The 22,419-nt window shown below is 33.9% G+C and overlaps 4 protein-coding genes across 4 annotated transcripts; 1 reads left to right on the top strand and 3 right to left on the bottom strand.

Annotated features, from left to right (window-relative positions):
- Window positions 1-2,160: 2,160 nt before the first annotated feature.
- Window positions 2,161-4,919, bottom strand: clt (cricklet). Its single transcript, XM_075309472.1, has 5 exons — window positions 4,655-4,919; window positions 4,444-4,578; window positions 4,158-4,384; window positions 3,513-3,639; window positions 2,161-3,451 (listed from the first exon to the last, which is right to left on the bottom strand). Exons 1-5 carry the CDS (start codon window positions 4,721-4,723, stop codon window positions 2,258-2,260), a joined length of 1,752 nt encoding a protein of 583 aa, XP_075165587.1. The 5' UTR covers window positions 4,724-4,919; the 3' UTR covers window positions 2,161-2,257.
- Window positions 4,920-6,639: 1,720 nt separating this feature from the next.
- Vps20 (vacuolar protein sorting 20) lies at window positions 6,640-7,880 on the top strand. Its single transcript, XM_075309906.1, has 3 exons — window positions 6,640-6,837; window positions 6,896-7,005; window positions 7,214-7,880. The coding sequence occupies exons 1-3, from the start codon at window positions 6,772-6,774 to the stop codon at window positions 7,683-7,685; spliced, it is 648 nt and encodes a 215-aa protein (XP_075166021.1). The 5' UTR covers window positions 6,640-6,771; the 3' UTR covers window positions 7,686-7,880.
- Window positions 7,881-8,109: 229 nt separating this feature from the next.
- LOC142238300 (glucose-fructose oxidoreductase domain-containing protein 1) lies at window positions 8,110-9,548 on the bottom strand. Its single transcript, XM_075309905.1, has one exon. The coding sequence runs from the start codon at window positions 9,460-9,462 to the stop codon at window positions 8,290-8,292; it is 1,173 nt and encodes a 390-aa protein (XP_075166020.1). The 5' UTR covers window positions 9,463-9,548; the 3' UTR covers window positions 8,110-8,289.
- Window positions 9,549-10,300: 752 nt separating this feature from the next.
- On the bottom strand, window positions 10,301-16,816 carry tous (testes of unusual size). The gene is made up of 5 exons (XM_075310850.1): window positions 16,440-16,816; window positions 16,263-16,343; window positions 13,020-13,960; window positions 12,777-12,946; window positions 10,301-12,715 (listed from the first exon to the last, which is right to left on the bottom strand). Exons 1-5 carry the CDS (start codon window positions 16,631-16,633, stop codon window positions 10,469-10,471), a joined length of 3,633 nt encoding a protein of 1,210 aa, XP_075166965.1. The 5' UTR covers window positions 16,634-16,816; the 3' UTR covers window positions 10,301-10,468.
- Window positions 16,817-22,419: the final 5,603 nt, after the last annotated feature.

The raw sequence follows: 22,419 nt of genomic DNA, 5'->3' as shown, positions 1-22,419 counted from the left end.
AGAATGGGTATTTATTCAACAATGTATGATGGAGAGATCAGTCTGTGGAAGTAACTCGTAACGAACGGTTGGGTTTTTGTTTTTCGCGTAAATTGAAAAACATGATTGGCGACATTCTGTCTGCTGCATTCAAAATGTGTGCATAAATATTTTGAACGCAACAACAAATCATAGCAAAGGGTTGAAATAAATAAAGTGTGCAACAACAAACGGCCACGTGGTAAAGGTTTGAAAAAAATATATGACAGAACGCATTTGAAATTACCTGTGTTTGTGTTTTGTGGTATTGTAAAAATGGAAAACAATCTACGCTTATTGAAGGTAAGAAATTGTGAAATGTGAATAGCGTTTTCCATTGAAGCCTGTTTACCTTAAACGGACTAAAATAATATATTTTTTATTCATTTCTTTTAGTGACCAATTTTATTTCGTGAAATTGACCAATCAGTCCCATCAACTCCATCATTTTATCAAATATATAATAATATGTTTGCAATAAAAAGTGGGTACCGTATTGATCTTTTAAAATTATAATTTTTTTCACTCCTAGTTTTCTTAAAACCAAGAGCGGTATGGGTTTGTTGGAAGATTCACCTTGAAGTTGCGAAGTAGCGTTGGCATTAAATTGCATTTTTGTTTTACCTGCCTTTTTCAGTTTGAACCCAAGTAGAGAGCAGTATATCTGGTATATAAACTAATGAGCTGAATTATGTAATGGTAAAAAAGTTCTTTCTTTTGGATTTATATTTTTATATTTTTTCTATTTCCAGAATTTGCAAAGTATCATCAATATAATACCAAATATTACATTGCTTTCCCATTATTTTTGTCTTTGATTGGTTCAAATTTTAATAGACGATTTTAATGTGTGGAAATTTTGGAAAGGAATTGTTACTAAAATTAAATTACCGAGCTCCTTAATACACATTTTTATGCTAAAAGACTACAACTGCAAAAGAAGATTATAAATGTTTAACAAAGTTAACATGGTTATTATTATAAGGAAGATAATGATTTATATAATTTATTTTTTCACCCTATAGTTGTTATTGATAGTAGTTGTATTTGTAAGTTATGTTAGAACAAAATACAAATGACAAGAACCAAATTTATTTGTCTATTGCATAATTCAAAAAATAATAAAATATTAAATATGTTTTATAAGAAACACATACTTTCTTTTATTTCAAAAGAAAAAAAAATTTTGATAGAAATTTATAGCCAATTTCAATTAATTATTTAAATGAATGAATCAAATAGTTGATTGATTTTTGTCGCGAAATTAATTAAAATTTTAATTGATTCAATTAAAACTGTGATTGAATTTTATGTTAAAAATCAATCACGTTTTTAATTGATTCAATCACACAATTAATTGATTCCGTGACAAAAGTCAATTAAATTTTTAATTGAAAATCGTGTTGGTTTTCAATCATAATGGGTGATTGATACTATCATTTTCGTGATTGAAGACATTTCAATTAAAAAAATGGTTGAATCCGCGATTTTCGTGATTGAAATCAAAAAAAAAAAATTTTTGTGTGTAGGGTGCGTCTAGAGTGATCTGGTAGTTTGTCGGGTAGGTTGCCCAAAATAAGTGTCAAACTTTTTTCCAGGAACACTTTCCATATTTCTGGATACAGTTTTTGGAAAACACTCTTATCGAAATGTTATATATCCAATGTTTACTGGTTTGACTGACGGACAAATGGAATGGGTTATTTAGTGACTTTAAAAGAGACCACCTCAGGAGGAAAAAGTTTAAAAATTTACCTCGAAGAATTGCAATGTACCTATAGTGGTCCAACAAATCAAAATTCCGAATTGCATATTCTTAGAATGCCGCATACCTTGCATGAATCTTTGCGATAGTTGAGGGATAGTTGGGTGCCAACCGACGAATGTGTTACAAAGACAGTCCCATCCGAGATTCACAATTTGTAATTGATATCGACTGCTTGGAGAAGCGAATAACATTCCATGCTGTGTAATATCCTAACAAAAGACGATTATCTCCTTTGAAGCTATTGCCTGTAGAACATTTCTTGTTTGGGACTGTTTGTAGTTGCCATTTTAACTTTTCCCATTATTTACTAGTTTATTGGTCCGGCTGTCCATCCGCCTAACTAATCGTTATTCTCAAAATAAAATGGATAAAACTTTGCTCTTATTACCCAATGTCCATTCAAAATGGGTTTTTAAAACTTTATTTTCATGGAAAATCTAACAGAAAAAAATGATTTATGTACAATTTACTTTATAACTTGGCACTTAATCTAGAATAGTCTAAGGGTTGCGAAAATTTTTGATAAATGTTACGCCAAAATTCAATTCTTTCCTTATCAGGATTGGTCTTCATTTCACATCCTTTGCCATCAATACATAAATAATCTAATGTGAATGTATCATCCTCCGATGATGGGTTTCTTACTGGCTGCCAATTGCAATTAATAAAAGAATCCACTTTCGGATTACTGGGAGTTGGATTACTATATTTAGCAAAGTTAGTCCACAGTGTACTTAATTGTTTGGTAACCTTTTGATCTTTTGCATTGCCCATATCTTCATTTCCAGCCATTTGAAATAAATAAAATAATTCATCACCATGAGAGGCTCCTCGTAGTTTATCCATTTGCAGCATAACTTTATATAGATTACGTCCACCCACATAATCAAACTGATAGAAATATACTGGTGATCGAGGTTGATAACGTGTCTGCCATTCGGCAGCGTTTTGCATGTCCACAGAAAAATGAAAATCCGTTAAAATATTTGCCAATTCATTAAATCGTTTTGGGGTCAAGCGTTGACCATTCATATAGAACTGACGCATTTGTTTACCAATTTCTTCCATATCTGCATGATAAGGATCCAAGGGAATGTTGCGGGGAACCATACGTTTAAAATCCCGATCATAATCATCCAGTTTTCTGAGAGCGTTAACCATCATACCAATGCCTTCGGCTGAATTATAGCCCATTATAGAGGGCAAAGCAATACTATTTGGTTGATTTTTAAGTTTCTCCAATATGGGTTGATCAATAAAACTATCGGGACTTTGACTATCTTCAATTACTGGCTTAAAGGGTAAGGGAAGCTCACGTCTTCTCTCTTCTCGTGTCAGGACATTCAACATTTTCGATAGTATATGGAGTGCGGTGATTTCAGGAGATTGTAAGAATTTCAGTAAACCCTTGGTATTATTGGTCTCTGTATATCCCAGAAGTTCGGCTAATTTTCGTGTTTTGTAGGCAGGATTTGTTTGAAATACCCATTCCATATTGGCAGTTCCACTTTGCATTATAGTTTTGTGGAAAAGTTTATGGGCATGCTTAGAATACATATGCAAATGAACAGATGCTGCGCCGGCAGATTCTCCAAACAGAGTCACATTATTTGGATCTCCATTGAAATTGTGAATATTTTCATTTACCCATTCCAACGCTAGGCGCTGTTTGAAATTAAAAGAAAATTGTTTTATTGTATATACACAACTTCTGGACAAATTTTACCTGATCCTTTAGACCTGCATTGCCCCATATACCTTCCTCAGGCAAACATAAAAAACCCAAGACTCCCAGTCTATAATTAAATGTAACCACAATAACATCTTCCTGTAGTAAGGACAGAGGCAAATAACTGAAGAAAGTTTGAAAATTGAAGTATATATCAATGGGTATTTTCTAATATTGTGTGAAGATTTATATAGGGTCTAAGCAACGCGATCATCCGATTGGACCTCCCCCAGGGTATGTGATGCCAATTGCCTTTTGTTTGAATTTTGTAAAATAAAATTTGTAAAAAAATCAAAGAACAGATACACTCCAAATTTTGTTTAACCGTTCTCGTCCAGAAGTATCGAAAATCCAAATTCATACACGTATTGGTTAGCACTGTTTTAACAGGCGTTTATCCTGCAGGAAATGTTTGACTTTCTAAGCGCTCAATTTCATACTCGTGTTGGTTAGGACCGTTTTAAAAGGCGTTTATCCTGCATTTTCTGCAGGAAATGTTGTGCTGTACAAGACAGTTGAATTGGCTAGAAAGGTGACGACCATTGTTTTCTGGAATTCACAAATTGAAATCCATATCGCTTAACCCATTTAATCATATTTTTCTAAATAATCCCTATTCCGAAGATCTATTTTAATACTTACTAATCACTGTTACCATTGCCAAATGTGAAACCTCCGCCATGAATCCATACCATAACTGGTAGTGGGCCTTTCGACTTGGAAGCATTCTTTGGGACATAAACATTTAAAAATAGACAATTTTCAGAGCCAATAATATCACCCGTGAAAGGATCCCGATGGTGACAAACGTCACGTTCCTTAAGACAATCTAATTCAGCTACATCAAACCGTTCAAAGGGCAGAGGAGACTGCAAAAAAATAAATATTTGAAAATATTTTCAAAATTATTCCTAAATTGCGGACTTACTCTAAATCTTAAATCACCAACTGGTGGAACTGCATAAGGAATGCCTTGAAAGCTTTGATATAGATTTCCATTGGGTAAATGCTTTTCTTGGCCAATAATGACACCTTGTTTTATTTGAACTTTGACTTGTGGTGACTGAAAAATATAGAAAACGAAATTAATGAAAAATATAGAAAAGAAAAAATGATAAGTGATTTGTTTATATTCTTACCATTCTTGAGACCATACGATTCAACAATTGATTGAGAACTATAGGCTTTAAAATTAAAGTTCGTATCATTTTGCTAATTCTAAACCAGCTACCTTTCTCTTTCAATTGAGATTAGCTAAGTATCTTTGCCTATTCCACTCTTAACTACATAGATTAAAAGGTATTTCTGCCTCTTAAGTAACGACTTGACAGTACCCTACATACGTTTCGTTAGGAGAATATTATAGGCGCTCGTCTTCAATGAAGGCATGTTATCGGTGAAGAATGGACTACGCAGCAGACCCAAACATGACAAAACTACTGTGTAAAACTATCAGCTGACAACAAACTCAAAAAGATAGTTGCCATATTACTAATAACTTGACACGAATTATTCTGAATTCATTTAAAGGCCGGTATGCACCTCTAGCGAAATTTTCGGTAGCAAATATTTATTTAAGTCTACAACAAAAAAAACAGGGCTGTGTACACAAATTTTAAACCAGCTAATCGCTTTTAAAAATTGTTAATATATGTTCCAAATATTCCTCAAATAAATTGTTTATTATTTACAGACCTTTTAAAACATTTACGCACACAATGATTGTAATAAATTAAATGTTTGCTGCCAAAATATGCTTTTGACAACCCTGCTATTTTCATTAGAGGTGCGTACCACCTTACGAAATTGAACGCTACCGAAAATTTCGTTAGCATAAATAGCAATGCATTTCTTATGGGAATGAAATTTTTCGCTAGAGGTGCATACCGGCCTTAAGGATAAAAAATAATAAATTATGTTATTCATTCAAATTATGCACGATATCCCTCTTTTTCGATAGTTGCATTTATCTTTTTTCGCGACGACTAATACTATAAGCTTGCCGGTAAATATTTCCTTTTTTCATGTTTCCAAGTGTTTTTGCTGTAATACTTTTTCTATATTAAACATTGAAGTTGACAACCTTGTTTCAGTATGTCGATCGAGCTCTATCGAACGACTGAAATGGAAACAAACAGCTGAATTTATAACCAAAAATCAGCTGTTTTTATGCATTTTGGTCGATCGATAGAGCTCGTTTGACATACAGAAACAGTCTGTGAATAAAAACTTGTAATGACTTGTTTTTTGTTGAGTTATTTGAACATAAAAGATTGTCCACGTGGATAGGCAACCACAATGCCAAAAAAGTTGTTTTTCTTTTAATCAGTGTTATGAGATGTAATATAGTTTTATTTGGCCTGTTTCCTTTTTATATTACGTTGTTGAATAAATAAATAATTAAATAAAATGCCTAGTAAAATTTGATAAGCGATGGCAACACTATACCATTTCCCCCAAGGAGTTAGAATAGATTTTAATTTGGTGACACGCCGTCGCGGGTTTTGGTCTACCCATAAGAAATACACGTAAACAGGTTTTCGCCTATCGCTATGATTATATTTACACCATAGACCAAGAAAATATAGAGACATATCTTGATAATTCACCATGGTTTTGTTTATTTGCAGTGCGCAGTCACTCCACTCAATTGCGCAGTCAAGTGACTCAATTTCTTTTTGAAAAACGAGAATTACCGTACAAATCAGTCAATTTGCATTACAAAAAAGGTGTGGATGAATAGTATTTTATAAACTTTCACAATATTTGGTGTTTCAACGAGAGAACAAAGGAAAGAAAACAAATTAAAGCCAAATTAAAAAATCACTCAATTGCAGACGAAAAAGAGCCATCTACGGTGTGCAGACAAACTACAGCGCTGTGAATTCACTTTCGTTGTCTATACCTTCCTTGGTCTATGATTTACACACTTAATCATCTGTTCATCATGTGCTGATTTAATTGCACAACCTTAATTCTTCATTCAAATACCCGAGGACATTAAAGTGCTAAAGTTTATTTTGTATTAATGTAGGGTATTAAACGTCAGATTTGAAGAGAGCTGCCATATTGTCAGCAAACGTCTACAGCTGTTCTTTGTTGACAAGGTGAGTAATGTAAATATTTCATTTTTTATTTTTGCTGAAGACGTAGTCGTTTCTATGTTTTAGAAAAAATTTACAATATTCAACAAGTCGACACTGGGAAAACATAAAATTTACTGAGCAAGAAACATTTACAAAAGACACAATTGAAAATGGGTAGTCTTTTTACGAAAAGTAAAAAACCAAGTCGTGTTACAGAGCAAGATAAAGCTGTTTTGGTGAGTGAATCAAAATTTTAATTGAAAATTAAATGTTGTTTAAAATCCTATCATACAGCAATTGAAACAACAAAGAGATCGTCTAAAACAATACCAAAAACGTATCGAATTATCTTTGGAAAGTGATAGACAGTTGGCCAAGAAATGCTTGGCCCAGGGAAGAAAGGAGTAAGTTAAATAAATTTTATTATTATTTATTATTTATTTCAAAAAATGTTTGTAATGCAAAGCCTATAAGGCCAATTAATTTATATTACTTATGATAAATCCTGAGTAATTATTATTATACTTATAAAGTCAAGTACTCAAATTATTCTATATACATTTATAATATTATTCCTGCAGCATTAATATTAATATCTTATTTATCTCGTAGACGAGCAAAGCTTTTGCTTCGCAAGAAAAAATACCAGGAATCGATGCTAATCAATACAGACAAACAACTGGAGAATTTGGAAAAAATGGCTGCTGACATTGAATTTGCTCAAGTGGAAGTCCAAGTAATAGAAGGTCTCAAACAAGGCAATGTAGCTCTCAAGAAAATGCATGATATTTTGAATATTGATGAAATTGAAAAGATCATGGACGAAACTCGCGAGGGTATCGAGAAACAACAAGAAATTGATTCTATTCTCACAGATGTTTTGACATCACAGGATGAAGATGATGTCTTGGCAGAACTTGATGCTCTAGCTGCTGAAGAAGACTCTAAAGTTGCCGTATCACTGCCTGAAGTACCAAGTGATAACTTACCCGAAGTGGAGGAAATGGTCAGCGACGATAATGAAGAAAATGCCAAGGTTGGCAAAGTTAAAGAAAAACCGAGTAAGATACTCGTAGAGGCCTAGTATATGGCGTTCGATAAAGTCATTTAGAATTACGTGTGAACGTTTCTGTAACGTAATGTGTTTCTTTTTTTTGTTTGCTAGATATGATGTATTTATTTTTTTTAAATAATAATTTTTTAAGCTAACAAATACTAAGATTTGCAATAGATGTATGTGTCATAAAGAATGTGGAATAAAAAATATGAATGTATGGAACATTGTCAGTTGGCTTATATCATATTTCCACCAAGTTAAGGGGTTTTTTGACTTGATCTCCAAATCGAAGACTATCTTTACAGATATCGTTCTATTTGTGAAGATGTGTTAGGGCAATATATACAGGAATTTTTATATATTAAAAATTTTTGATAAGTTCTTTGGCGGTGGCTTAGTCACCAGCATCCCTTAGCTACGTCCCTTAATTGTTGTTTTTAGAAAATAACAGTTTAGTGGGTAACATTTAAAAATGTTTTGTTCGTTTTATTGCAATCGATTATATAAATTAACTTTTTTTTTTAAATTATCAGATAAGTAAAATATATTAGAAAAAATACCAAAAACGGTAAAAACTGGATACTAATAATGCTTCTATTCTATAACAAAGCGCATTCCCTTGCAGCCTCGTTTACATAGTGGACATTCGAGCAAATCGCATAATCTGATCATGGTTTGAAGGCGTATCGGATGTTATCTGTACTCTCTGCCACGATTTAGTCTCACTGGACTTACGCACAGCCTCCAAAACAGCCTGAACATAAAGGCCATCTTCAAATGTAGCTGCTGCCTGCACTGGCTCTTTAACCCATGAAGATTCTTTGACAGCAAAGGACTCTTTGAGTGCCCCAATCATTTTACATAAACCCTTGATGTAAAGGCGTGGCAGTAATGTATCTGAAGTTGCAATATGTAAATCCTGGACATCCACATAAACTGCTTCTTCTTTCACAGTCTGTGGAGCATCGGATTTGTTTTTGAATATGAATAAATCGCCACCTCTCACCACCAGATGTCCTTGGGAACCACAAATGAGAACTTCTTGTGAAAATGTCTTCGCCGGTACGGTGTGGCTGTGAATGGATGTTGTTATGAGAGTACCATTGGCCAGTTCCATTTGAAAATTGCAAAAGTCTGGGGCAGATATTTGGCGTATACCATTTACATTGTTGGTGGTTTTTGTATAGGCTTTCACAACGCCATGCACTCGAACGGCATGTTGTTGTAATAGGAAGCTGACCAAATCAATGACATGACTACCAACTAAATTCAAAGCTCCCCCGCCCATGGCAGCATCGCACATCCAATCGAATTTGTCCGGGAATAGGCTTCCCAATTGAACTCGGATATCCACTAAAGAAATTTCATTGATTGGTCCTATTAGTCCTTCATTTAAACACCGTTTCATGTGTGTGAACCCGGGTAGGAATCGTAATGAATGGTTAACCAATGATATGAGGGTGGGATAGTATTGGGAGGCACGAACCATTTTCATAGCATCGGACTGATTCAGTCCCATGGGTTTGTCGCAGACGACATGTTTTCCGATACCCAAAGCTTTGACGGAAATCTCAGCATGCAAATAAGGTTGACAGACTATAAAAACTAAATCGACATCTTTACGAAGAAGTACATCATCAATTTTATTGGTGTAAAACGAAATATTCAATTCCGTTGCGACTTCTTCACTTTCCTTTAAGGTGCGGCCCCAAACGGCTTTGATTTCGAATCCCTTTTCACGTAGTATCGGGACGAGAACTTTTGTAATTGCCCCCGTTCCAAACACTCCAACTCCGGGCAACATTACTTTATTTATAGTTATAAGCTTGGAATCGACAAATTTATCCAAAATAGGACCACTTAAACGTCAACAAACCGCAGAAAAGTAGTGTTGCCAGACTTAGATTTCCTCAGGTCAAGTAAAGGGGACTGATAAAGGAATGATGAAAACCAGGGATGATAAATGATGTTGACGAAGAAGTACTAAAAATGTATTAAAAACTACTTTTCGAAGCCAAAAGGTGCTAAAATTACATAATATCAAATTTAAAGACGATTATAAAAGTATACGTATATTTAAATCTAGACCGATTTGGATTTTTTTTTTAGATTTTCTAAAAAAAACTTATTTTGCGAAATTTTATTTCTATAGAAACTTTTGTCAAAATTTTATTCCTATAGGAAATTTTGTAAAAATTTTATTTCTATAGAAAATTTTGTCAAAATATTATTTCTATATAAAATGTCAGAATTTTATTTCTATAGAAAATTTTGTCAAAATTTTATTTCTATAGAAAATTTTGAAAAAATTTTATTTCTATAGAAAATTTTGTCAAAATTTTATTTCTATAGAAAATTTTGTCAAAATTTTATTTCTATAGAAATTTTTGTCAGAATTTCATTTCCATAGAAGATTTTTCCCAATTTTTATTCTATAGAAAATTTTGTCAAAATTTTATTTCTATAGAAAATTTTGTCAAAATATTATTTCTATAGAAAATTTTGACAAAATTTTATTTCTATAGAATATTTTGTCAAAATATTATTTCTATAGATAATGTCAACAATTTATTACTATAGAAAATTTTGTCAAAATTTTTTTTCTATAGTTAATTGTATTTTTGTACACTAAAAAAATTAAGTTTTTCATGTATTTTTTAAATTAATTTTTCTATTTGAGAATAAATGTACACAGTAGCAAATGGTCGTATACTCATCGGATAAGCTGCAATATATCCAAAAAATGATCATTGTGTTTAAATAAAGAAAAATTTCATTTTATCATCACAATGAACAAACGATAACGATCCTTACAATTCATCACGCACCGCTTCATCGAAATCAGTCGCATTGTCACTGTAGTTACCCTCATTTACCTCATCAACACGCACTGTAGTCGATTTACCACCAACATTGGAAGAAGCTGGTTTCCTTAGGACATTTTTTGAACTCATTTGTCGCTTAACCTGTGCTCGAAGAATTTTATTCTCTTCGCGCATTTTATCAATTTCCTCCAAGAGTATAACGTTCTCTTTGAATAGTTTATCATATTTTCTCTTTTGACCTTTATCCTCCTCTCGTTTAGTGTAGATTTTCAGAACCTTCTCAATTTGTTGACGTTGCCGTTGAAACTCATCACGGACATTGGCATCCAAAGATATAAAGCGTTTCAGCTCATCATCATTGGCGTGACGCTGAAAGAGCTTACGGACTGCAGCCTTAAGCTTATCCGGGGTATTCATCAATCCAGCAACGTGATAAATTTCACTACACAAATTCTGTATACATTCACGGCCAGCACGAGCCCTGTGGCGTTCTATTTTTAATTCGGCCACATTACTGAGATATTTGTCTCGCAACTCCTTCAATTGCAATTCCAATTGGCCGTTGTTTTGATTAAGCCCGGCCAATTCGTTTTCCAATTCCAAGATGTGTTTACGCTTATCATTAATCTGAAATTCCCGTGGCTCTATTTGGGCTTTCAGTTCGGCGATTTTGTGGTTTAACACTTGTTTGTATTTATCCAGCTCCTGGTTTTTGTGTAACAGCTCTTGGATACGCTTCTCCTTGGTGTTAATTGCGTAGTCACGATCCGCTATATCCTTTTGCAAATCTTCAATAGTGCGATTCAATTTGGCTATGTTGCGTTGGGATTTTGTATGCTGATCCTTTAAAGTTTCCACTTCTTCAAGTAAATTATCCACATCCTTATTGAGACTTTCATACTTTTTCTGCAACACCCCGGCCCGGCCACGCCATAATTCGGTGGCTTCTCTCTCGGTGAGTAGCTTATTTTCGTATTTCTCTTGGGTTTCACTCATAGCTCGCTCATTATCAGTCTCGACTTGCTTGCAGTAGTCCGCGAACTCTGTCTTTTTATCTTGCATTTCTTTCATCAGCTCTCGTATCAATTCTCGGCGTTCATCCAATTGTTTTTTGTAATCGCTCTCGAGAGCTTCGACGGTGTCCTGTAGAGTCCCAGCAGATTTTTTAAGCTTCCCCTCATAGCTCTCCCGCAACTCTAGCATATTCTCGCGGAGGTTGGTAAATTTCTGGTATTCGATTAACATTCGTTCAGAGTATTGGGTGGCTAGATTGTCCAATTGCTTCTTGTGCTCCTCCTTCAAGTCGTTTATCTGAAAGGTGACTTGATTCATTTCCATAACATGGCGTTCCTCCAGCTCGTTATTGGTTCGTTTCAGATCTTCTAGAGCATTACAGTACGTGCGATGAACTTCAGCCATTTGCTGGCCATCGAATATTTCATTTTGTGACAGTTGATATTGAAATTCCTCAGCCTGTTGCTTTAATCGAATTTCCAGATTGACTATTTGCTCATTTTTCTCCTCCAATATGGCTCGGGGTATGAGGACTTCTTGGGATTTTAAAAGATCCTGGTCCATGGGAGCCACCTTTCCTTCGATATTCTCCAGAACCCATATAGCCAAGGTTCCAGCTTTCGAGACAGTCATCAACAGAGTGCCATCGTAGGAAAATCTCAATTTGTTTACCGATGAAATGAAGAAACGAAAACTTGTACATGTTCCACCTCCAGCATCCAAAAAAGGCAGTTGTATGTTAACCAAGTCACCAACTTCATTTGCAACAAACATAATGGTGTCCGATCGTGCCAAAGCCACATCGGTGAGCCTACATTTGCTGGAGGAAGGAATGTTAACTTCACGGACAATTTCAGAATTTTGAAACTCTCGAAGAAACCCCGTATTGGTCACTCCAAAAATGGATAGGGGATCATTGAAAGTAGAGCAAACTGAGACATATTCTGTGCCTTTCTGAACGATTTCCTGTAGACGATTACCGTTCTCAACATCCCATTGATAAATGGCTCCCTCATTACCACCTGATATCAGATATTTATCATTCTTTGTCCAGTCCACAGAGAGTACGGTACCATTGTGGCCTTTGAGAGTAATCAAAATTTCCAGATTATAGACTGAAGTTATGGCAATAGTGCTGTCATAGGCGGCAGCCATTAAGTGGCCATAATTGGAGTATTTAACATCTTTGCAACGAGGAAAATTATAGGTCTTTACAATCTATGGAAAACGAGAGAGAGATGGACAGTTATAGATGGACTTTTTTCTCCGCGGTACTCACATTTAATTCCTCCATAAAGATTTGGGTAATACGTAGTTGATCTGAGAATCCTATGGCAGCCATTAGACCTGTAGAACTCAATTCCACTATGTTGACATCCACTTGGAATTTACGTACCAACTCCACTATCTCTGTCTCGTAATTCCAAATGCGTATTGTCTGATCCTTGGCTAAAAAGAAACAATAACAATGACCATTAGATCTATGGCCATAAATTCTCTTACATTTATCTATAGTGCATACATGCCGTCATTATTATGGGTTTCCAGGAACATAGAGATATGTCCACCACTTCCCCTATGTGTATTAGAGCTCCCATTGGCTGAAATTTCAATTGTTTGGCCTTTAATGTCTCCGGGACGATTAACACGCCTACGTATATCTGGGAATGCAATGTGGTAACTATAACAGTCTCCTGCTTACTATCCACAGCCAAATTGGTGATTTGATACAAATGCTCAGCATAGATGGTAATGGGAATTGTGAGTATGGTCTTTCGTTCGAATTTGAATTTCGAAACTCGTTCGAAGACAAACACTTGATTGAAAATTGCAAAGGCAAAACCTCGACCAAATGCCGTCATACATAGGACTCGTGTATCATTCAGTTTGGCGGTGGTGGTGGCAGGACGTTGTTCTTGCTCGCGATCGAAAGCCTCTTGGTCCATGAGTAAATCAAATGCCTCAGCTTCGCTAGCCTTCTGTCTTAGTTTGTATTCGCCATTTTCCAGAAGTATCAGCTCATCTGAGTCGGTGCCAACCATCAGGAGATCCATAGCTAAAAACACCATGGATGTGGTGACGAAATTCGATTTTAGATTATTTGTGGTGTTAAATCCCTTGTCCGATTTTGTTTGCAATAACAGCAGATTATTGCCTCCAACTGCCAAGAGACTGGTATCTTGAGGATTGCAAGCTATGCAATCGGCACTACAACGAACATTGGGTGGACATGGTCTTCCTTCGAATACAGTTCCCAATTTATCCAATAGGATCATGTAGAGCATTTCATCGGGGCCTTGGGTTAGTATCGTCAGACCTTTGGAGTCTCCGGTAAATAGAATTTGTTTTATGGCAGCAGTCTTTGAGCCATTTGGTAGATCCAATGTGCGTCGTTTCTTTAGAGTTTGTAAGTCGTAAATGGCGATGGATTTGATGCCTCCATTTTTGCCATTGGAATTTTTGCTGTTGGATGAGGATATGTAAAAGGAAAGATTGAAAGCTTTTTGGTTATTTGGAAATATATCTACGAGGAGCTGAATAAAAACAAAAAAAAAAGCATCTCAATAAGTTCAAGGAGTCACAGTGATGATTTTCTATAGAAATAATAGTTTGACAAAAATTTGTATAGACATAAAATTTTGACAAAATTTTCTATAGAAATAAAATTTTGACAAAATTTTCTATAAAATGTTGAAAAAAAATTTCTATAAAAATAAAATTTTGCTAAAATTTTCTATAGAAATAAAATTTTGCTAAAATTTTCTATAGAAATAAAATTTTGACAAAATTTTCTATAGAATACAATTTTGACAAATTTTTCTATAGAAATGATATTATGACAAAATTTTCTATAGAAACAATATTTTGACAAAATTTTCTACAGAAATAAAATTTTCTATAGAAATAAAATTTTGCTAAAATTTTCAATAGAAATAAAATTTTGACACAATTTTCTATAGAAATAAAATTTTGCTAAAATTTTCTATAGAAATAAAATTTTGACAAAAATTTCTATAGAAATAAAATGTTGAAAACTAATTTTCTATAGAAATAAAATTTTGACAAAATTTACTATAGAAATAAAATTTTGACAAAATTTTCTATAGAAATAAAATTTTGACAAAATTTTCTATAGAAATAAAATTTTGCTAAAATTTTCTATAGAAATAAAATTTTGACAAAATTTTCTATAGAAATAAAATTTTGACAAAATTTTCTATAGAAATAAAATTTTGACAACATTTTCTATACAAAATAAAATTTTGACAAAATTTTCTATAGAAATAAAATTTTGACAAAATTTTCTATAGAAATAAAATTTTGCTAAAATTTTCTATAGAAATAAAATTTTGCTAAAATTTTCAATAGAAATAAAATTTTGACACAATTTTCTATAGAATAAAATGTTGACAAATTTTCTATAGAAATGATATTATGACAAAATTTTCTATAGAAATAATATTTTGACAAAATTTTCTACAGAAATAAATATTTGACAAAATTTTTTATAGAAAAAAATTTTTAACAAAGTTATCTATAGAAAATCGTTTTGCTTTTTACTCTGGCTTTTACAAAATCGAACTTTTCTTGGCGCATGAACTTGTCTGTTGTGACAAATTTGTAAAAGAGCATTAGTAAATAAGTTTTTAAAGACTTTCTCAAAATATTAAAATATTTTGTCAAAACTATTGTACCATAAGTCTGATATCGGCTCAAAGCTGTACCACGGTACTGACCAAGTTGAAAAAGTATTGAACAAAGTACTATAGTACTGCATTTTCCATCCCTGGTCTGAGCTGTTAATCTTTTCTCTGTAGTGCTGGAGACAATGAAGAGAATCCTCTTCATTTCTTGTGATGTGGTGATATAGATTAAGAGAAACTAAATTGAGAAATTTGCGGATAGTATATTAAACACCTCTAACATACTTTCCGTGCCACCGTGGTGCAATGGTTAGCATGTCCGCCTTGCGACCGAACACCAAAAAGTTTTTCAGTGGTGGATTATCCCACATCAGTAATGCTGGTGACATTTCTGAGGGTTTCAAAGCTTCTCTAAGTGGTTTCACTGCAATGTGGAACGCCGTTCGGACTAGGCTATAAAAAGGAGGTCCCTTGTCATTGAGCTTAACATGGAATCGGGCAGCACTCAGTGATAAGAGAGAAGTTCACCAATGTGGTATCACAATTGACTGAATAGTCTATGTGGGCCTGATACATCGGGTTGCCACCTAACCTTTACTAACCTAACCTAACATACTCTCCTTAGATGAATTTCACATGTCAGTATTTCTGCAATTCGAGTTTCGACTGAGCACTAAAAAGTTTTTTTTCAGCTTTGTTTAGCTTCTCTATGTATTGATGGAAATATTTCTGCCTGTTTCAGGAGATAATCAAGCATAACAATAACTAGATTGAGAACAGTGAGCATCCGGAGCAATCGTTTCAATGTTAGTATAGAAGCGGAAAGACGATGTCGGCTGTGAGTTTATAATGCCAGCTATAGCCTATGGGCACATCAACTGGGTGCCAAGACATACCAGCATCAGAAAAAAAAAGACAAATAAGCCCTTCTTTAGGCTTTTTGTGTCTTATTGAAAAACCATTGCCTCATAGACGAAAACTTTGGAGAAAGCGTAAACTAAATGAACGGTTACTAGGAGGTTGTCTAAATATCGATATCGATGGTAGCGTTTGAATCCATCTTCTCATACGATCTTACATTCTATTAAAATTCTTGTCTCTTTTTATTCCTATACACTTACCTCTTTAATTCTTCTAAAATAGCCAAAAGTCTACGATGTGGACTGATTTGTATAATTAAAGGTATTGTTTCTTCAGGCAATCTATAATAACCATAAAATATATAAGTGCATAATTATTTACCTTGACCAAAGCAATTCTTCATCAATTCAGTCATCCACAATCGAAACAATACAGACCTTAGGAAACGTTGTTTATTCTCAACAAAATCATGAAAGGCCAATACACCTTCGACGGGATAAATGACCTCCTGTTGCAGATTGAAATGTATGTTGCCCACAACATCAGTACGTAGTCCATAAATGTGTTTGGGTCGTAAACCAACGGTGCTGATATTTAAATTGGTTGTCTCTATCGTTTGGTCATTCTCCATAATGAGACATAAATTCACCAAAATAAATGAGAATCACAACAAAATCTAGACACACTAATTACATAAAGACAAAAGAGTTGTTGTGGGATAGAATAAATGATGTATTTTTAGATTCCCATAAAGAAAATTCGGAAAAATTGATTTTGTCTGATTCAAATGTCAGATTAATAAAACTAAACTTTTTTCTTCTACCAAAAATCGTTCTATAGAAAAATAAACAAATTTTGTTGCCTATGTTATTTCCATGGCATTTTTTTTATAAAAAACTGTGCAAGAAAATCATAACAAAGACAAAGCAATGGAAAGGGACTTTAAATTCTTTAATATAGAGAGATATTCCATACCAGAAGAAAGGAAAGTAGAACAAATTCTTTTATATTTACAGAAATATGGTTAAGTGTCACATGCATACATATATTTTGCACAGATATTGTAGAGGAATGTAACACATTTATCAATGTTACTCGTAAAAATCCACCAACTTACATATGTATGTAAATTGTTTGTGATAACAGAGAAGAGAGAGGTTGTGGGCGCTCTTTCTCTATGCAAACTGAAAGAGCACATATTAGCCCTTCTGTGAGACTCAAATATAACATACTTTAGTATTTAAGATATAACCCTGCTATTGTTTATTGTGAGAGCAAATATAAAATTGTGTAGAGGGCTATGAGTAGAAATTGCTATTCCGGCAATTTTAATTTTCTGTCATCATTTTTGTATTAATTTTGCGATGTTCAGAAATTTATCACTTATACAAATGTTATTGATATTTTTCCATCCAAACGGCAAGATATTTGAGAGCCACACTGACCCAATCTTCGTTGCGTCCTGTTGCCATAGACATCTTTCGTTTCATATTTGCTATGACAAAGCTATGTCTTAGTCGGGATAGTCTTGGGGCTGTTATTGGAAAGGTTGACATTTAAATTTTTATACTTACCTAAAAGTGTTTATGTTCTCTAAAACACTAGGACTGTTGAATTATGTACGAGGGTGGTCCTATAAGTAATAAGCCTACAACAAAGGAGAAATATTTTTGATTGCGATTATTTTTTTTAGTATAAATGCCCATGTTCCCAAATCCACTTCCAGGTGAATATGAATCAATTCTACGATTTTCGTGTCCTAAAATCCACTTTCACCGGGATTTTCGTGAAATCAATTCACTTGCAAAAGTCTTGGTGAAAGTTGAATTATGTTCAAGATGGGTGTATTTCCGGTTAAAAAAGTACTCGCGTAGAAAATTTGAAATGTTTTATATTTAATACATGAGTTTTATTAAAACTGCGTCATTTTTAATTAAAAAAATAATAAATTATAATAAGTCTATTGATTCCACTTATTTTGATTTCCGCCGTAGTGAATTTTTGGGTGATTTGTGCAACCCAGCTGGTTACAGAAAAGTTCAAAAAGGAAATGGAATGGAAGTGGATATCTCCTTTTATTTTTTATTTATTTACTCAGCTAAAAGCAGCCGGGACTTTTCAAAATATACTTTGAATTATTAATCTAATGTAATGTAATGGCCCAGTAGGCACCCTTTAGGCCAGTAAGGACCACAGCGAGTCAGTAGGGACCCCAGAGTTTAGGTGTTCGAGATGCTGGTCAGTAATCCGACACACTCGGCCCAACTCAGCTTCACCTTTTTAACTCGTGTGAAAAATACTTTTTCTTGAGGCCTGTAAAATATTTAAAGTCATTAGGTGCCAAATCTGGGGAATTAGCAGCGAGGTGGTAAGTGCGAACAAGAGTATTGTGACGGTGGGAACACTTTTTTTCTGTTCCATGTTGGGGGGTTTTTTCTTCAATTCATGGTAATTGGTTTGGAAAATTCGGTCCAATAAATCAGAATAGTACAGGCTTGTTCTCGTGTTACTTGTGTTAGGTAGTCGATGTGGATAAGAACACACTGTCTCACCTGCATCGCACACCTTGAATCAGCTTATAATGCCTCTTGTGGTATTAATTGAATTTACCATAAAGAAAAGCTTAGAAATTTACTGAGAGTAGGTATTCCGCCGAAACTGGGATCGAACCCACAAACCCTTGTGACCAAGTAGATTGTATGAAGCCCCATCGTTTTGGAATCTTGTGTTGTGATGATACCCACAAAATTATCTCTCTTTTTCATACTCAACACAATGACGGTTAAAAATCTTTGCGCAGCTGGATTTGGGAAGATTTAGAAGACCTTGTGTAGTTTTGGAAATAAAGTATCACACAACATCCGAAGTTTTTTTTATTGAGGGGATTTGCCAAACACCTATTGCTGGTGGCAACACTGATGGTTAGCTTATCGGTGAAGTAACATGGTGTTAATATATATATTGCTAAATACCGTTAACTTTGCTTAGATAACATTGTAATGTGTAGGTAATGTTATTTTAACCGTTCAAAGTAACAGTTACCGAAATATTTTATCCGTCGATGTTACTCTGTCTGTAATACGACAGTTTCTCATTTGTTTGACAATAATGGTATAACATTTTTTAAGAGAGTCGTGTAGCTTTTATCATTTCCTCTTCCTTATACGAATATCTATGAACATGAGCGTGTAGTTCATTTATTGGTTTAATTATTAATCATATATATGTCGTATTGTATGTACGTATTGGCAATTGTGAATGTATATTTGCTTATAGCTGGTTTTATTAGTTTTATTTCTGTAATTAAAAGTGATTAATTGTTATGGAAAATTCCTATAGAACACCTTAAAAGAAATCCTTGAAAGATAATTTGTGGCTATTATTATTGATGTATGTAATATGACAACCAAGTAGTTTTGAATAAAGGAATAACGTTTTTTTTCGTTGAACTAAAGACAATCGGTGGCCTATATAAAATGAGTAAGAGAGTTTAGATAAAAAGTTATTGGCAATTAAACGATTTCCAAATATACATATGCATTCTATATCTTAATTTTCAAATTATTTTAAAAATATTTCACGATCACTTGAAATTAGTATAATAATTAGTCTGAAATTCTTCTCTGGAATTTCCAGTATGAAAAAAGTAATAGGAAAATCCTTAATATAAATTAAAATTTCCCAACTTTATTAATTTTCTGAAATTTTATACATAATTGCCAAAAGTGCGTATGAAATTTGTATCACAAATATCTCGTGTTGACTCAAATATTCCAAAGAGTTTCGTGCGTTGTAATCCCATTAGACATACTGCAATAGCCCTGATTAATGACTTGGTCATTTTTATATGTGATTGTGTCATTCTCTTGGAAAACATTTAGCTAAATTGTTAACATATTGTTGTTTTTTCTTGTGATGTATTAGAACATCGACCATGGGATGACCATATGTTGCATTTATTGTATGACAAATTGCTATGGAATGTAAATTTAAAATAAAAAAAGCCGAGTGCGAAAAGCGTTTCACATTGCGCTGAAACCACTTAAAGATGCTTTGAAACGCTCAGAAATGTCACCAATATTTCCGAAGGCGGATAATCCACCGCTGAAGAACTTTTTGGTTTTTGGTAGAAATTGGGATTGAACTCATGACCTTTTGTCTGCAAGGCGGGCATGCTAGCCATTGTACCACGGTGGTTACCCGGGCTCATATAGTGTCCATAGTTGTTACAAGTTCGGCGTAATGAAATTTAATAAAAAATAAAAATAGAAATTAGAAATTTCATACCCAATTTCCGCATTTGACTACATTTGATTATTTTTTCTTAATATTTAAATTGTTAATGTTTCATTTCTAAGTAAGAAGATCTCTTCTCACAATGGCCAATTACTTAGCGTCTCAATGTTTGTTTTGGCCTTTGCTCCATGCAACCTTACAATGATTTATAATTCAACCATGAAGTGTTTAAATTCTATTTTGGCTTGTCTCCACTTCATTGTTCGACGTTTTTTATGAACTAATTTTACAACAAAAAAATCATGAAATATTAAAAAATTTCTAGTATGTGACTGCATCAGAGTGTGGTTGGCCATTCATTTATATGACTAGGCCGCTACTAATGATGCATTAGTTTCGAGCTATAGCCATAAACACATATACACACACAAAATTACCATACAAACTTTCTTGTGTTTGCCTGTGTAGGCATATGTGATGTGCGCCAAAATGAACAACCAAATGACAAAGACTAAATACAGACATGTTGTGCACAATATCAGAATACCCAGCCAATAAGGCAGCCAGGAAAAACTGTGTCGTTCTTGTCAAAGAAAGTGAATTCTTTGAATAGACACAAGAAAATGCGTTGTGCGTGCAGCTATGGCCCCAAAAGACCAAATGATTATGTCGTGCTGGGACTAAACACAACACAACGGGCATTGCTCTAAAATATACAGGCTGCATTATGGCTGTCTGCCTGACTGGCTGTTATGCCGGCCGTTTTTGTTTGGCAGCCTGTGGTGTTAACTAACTCGATGATTGTTGTTTGGCCGCCTGCTTGTGTACATAGAATTTGAACTATTTATAAAACGACCTCATATTTTCCGAATGAAAATTTCCAACTCAGCGCCACTGTTGTTTACTTTGGGAGAATAAGTGTAGCAAATAGCAGCAGCAGCAGCAGCAAAAACAACAACAAATACATGAAAAGGACATGTTAATAATGTATGGCAAGAGAATGAGACTCACTACCGTTGTATCGAGTTAGTTAATGGTAGTTTATTTTATTGTGTGTGCATTGAGTAGTTAGAACAGATGGAGCACAGTTAGAGAAAGAGAGTGAGAGCTCACATATGTTTTATCTGAAGAAAGGAGAGTGTTTTTGTGTCATAGTGTAAACAGAGAATGTAAATAATGTGAGAGATAGCTTGATAGGGTTGCCATGGTAATTTTTTTTAACAAACATGTTTCCTTTGGGATTTGAATGTTAATTTCTCTAAAAATTTTGTTTTTCAATGTAGAGTATGTTTGTAATTATAAACATGCGTCATTCAAATCTCATTATTTTTGTATTTGTAAAGCCAGGTTTACATGTATGTGCATATGTGCGTATAATTAACATTACTGTTTATCATACGCCACCCAGTCATGCCATTACAAGGAAAGTGGTTTTAGCACATTAATGCTGGTGTCAAGTTCGCATTATCGGGCTCAAATACTCATTTTTACTTTTATTTAATAATTAGTTTTAAAGAAAATAAACCACCAATGTTTAATACAATTTGCCAAACAAGTTATAATTTTTTCTGTTTTTACACATTTATTTTCGATTTTAGCGCCTAAACACTATTTTAATACCCACCTTTGCGTTCTAAATAGTTTATATTTTTTGAAATCTGAAATCGTTATTTTCTTAAACAAATGGAATTCAAATTTCAAAATTGATGTTGATATTTGTATTCAAATGACTGCCAGTAGGAATACAATCTAATCTTATAACATGCCCAAGTCTGTCAATGTATTCGTATAGCTTATATAGCCCGTAGTTTTTTGGTACAATATTCTCACGTTCCTATGGTGTTATGAGCAGTTTTCATACTTCAAGTAACCAAGATTTCTGAAAAGCATATCCTTAAAGTAATCGGAGCCCTATAAATGGAAAGATAAGCAGCATTGAAATACGAGCACCTTATCATTGGCCCTGTTGGTGACAACCATGCCATCGGCTGAAATAAATTGTGATATATTGATGGTTTTACAAGTTGGTATAAATTCCGTTTATTATTCCATACTTTCGGGATGCTTTATAAACTGCTGTTTCTCGCACATCTTCGAATCAGTCGTCGACGTCAATATAACTCAATTCCATTTATACTTATCACTAGAGTTCTTTAGCCTTAGTTAAATTGCTTGGATCCA

Source organism: Haematobia irritans, chromosome 5 (genome assembly GCF_050003625.1).
Source record: "Haematobia irritans isolate KBUSLIRL chromosome 5, ASM5000362v1, whole genome shotgun sequence".
Taxonomy (NCBI): domain Eukaryota; kingdom Metazoa; phylum Arthropoda; class Insecta; order Diptera; family Muscidae; genus Haematobia; species Haematobia irritans.
Note: the sequence above shows the minus strand (reverse complement) of the source record. Positions and strands in the feature narration are given on the sequence as shown.

Excerpts from the sequence above, each read along its gene's own strand:
- LOC142238300 (XM_075309905.1), bottom strand. The coding sequence starts at position 9,462 with ATGTTGCCCGGAGTTGGAGTGTTTGGAACGGGGGCAATTACAAAAGTT.
- Vps20 (XM_075309906.1), top strand. The coding sequence starts at position 6,772 with ATGGGTAGTCTTTTTACGAAAAGTAAAAAACCAAGTCGTGTTACAGAG. Across the intron at positions 6,838-6,895 it reads AGCAAGATAAAGCTGTTTTG|CAATTGAAACAACAAAGAGA; the intron begins GTGAGTGAATCA and ends CCTATCATACAG. Across the intron at positions 7,006-7,213 it reads TTGGCCCAGGGAAGAAAGGA|ACGAGCAAAGCTTTTGCTTC; the intron begins GTAAGTTAAATA and ends TTTATCTCGTAG.
- clt (XM_075309472.1), bottom strand. The coding sequence starts at position 4,723 with ATGATACGAACTTTAATTTTAAAGCCTATAGTTCTCAATCAATTGTTG. Across the intron at positions 4,579-4,654 it reads ATCGTATGGTCTCAAGAATG|TCACCACAAGTCAAAGTTCA; the intron begins GTAAGAATATAA and ends TATATTTTTCAG. Across the intron at positions 3,452-3,512 it reads ATGCAGGTCTAAAGGATCAG|CGCCTAGCGTTGGAATGGGT; the intron begins GTAAAATTTGTC and ends AATTTCAAACAG.
- tous (XM_075310850.1), bottom strand. The coding sequence starts at position 16,633 with ATGGAGAATGACCAAACGATAGAGACAACCAATTTAAATATCAGCACC. Across the intron at positions 16,344-16,439 it reads AATAAACAACGTTTCCTAAG|ATTGCCTGAAGAAACAATAC; the intron begins GTCTGTATTGTT and ends TGGTTATTATAG. Across the intron at positions 13,961-16,262 it reads ATTTTAGAAGAATTAAAGAG|CAAAAATTCCAATGGCAAAA; the intron begins GTAAGTGTATAG and ends CTCATCCAACAG.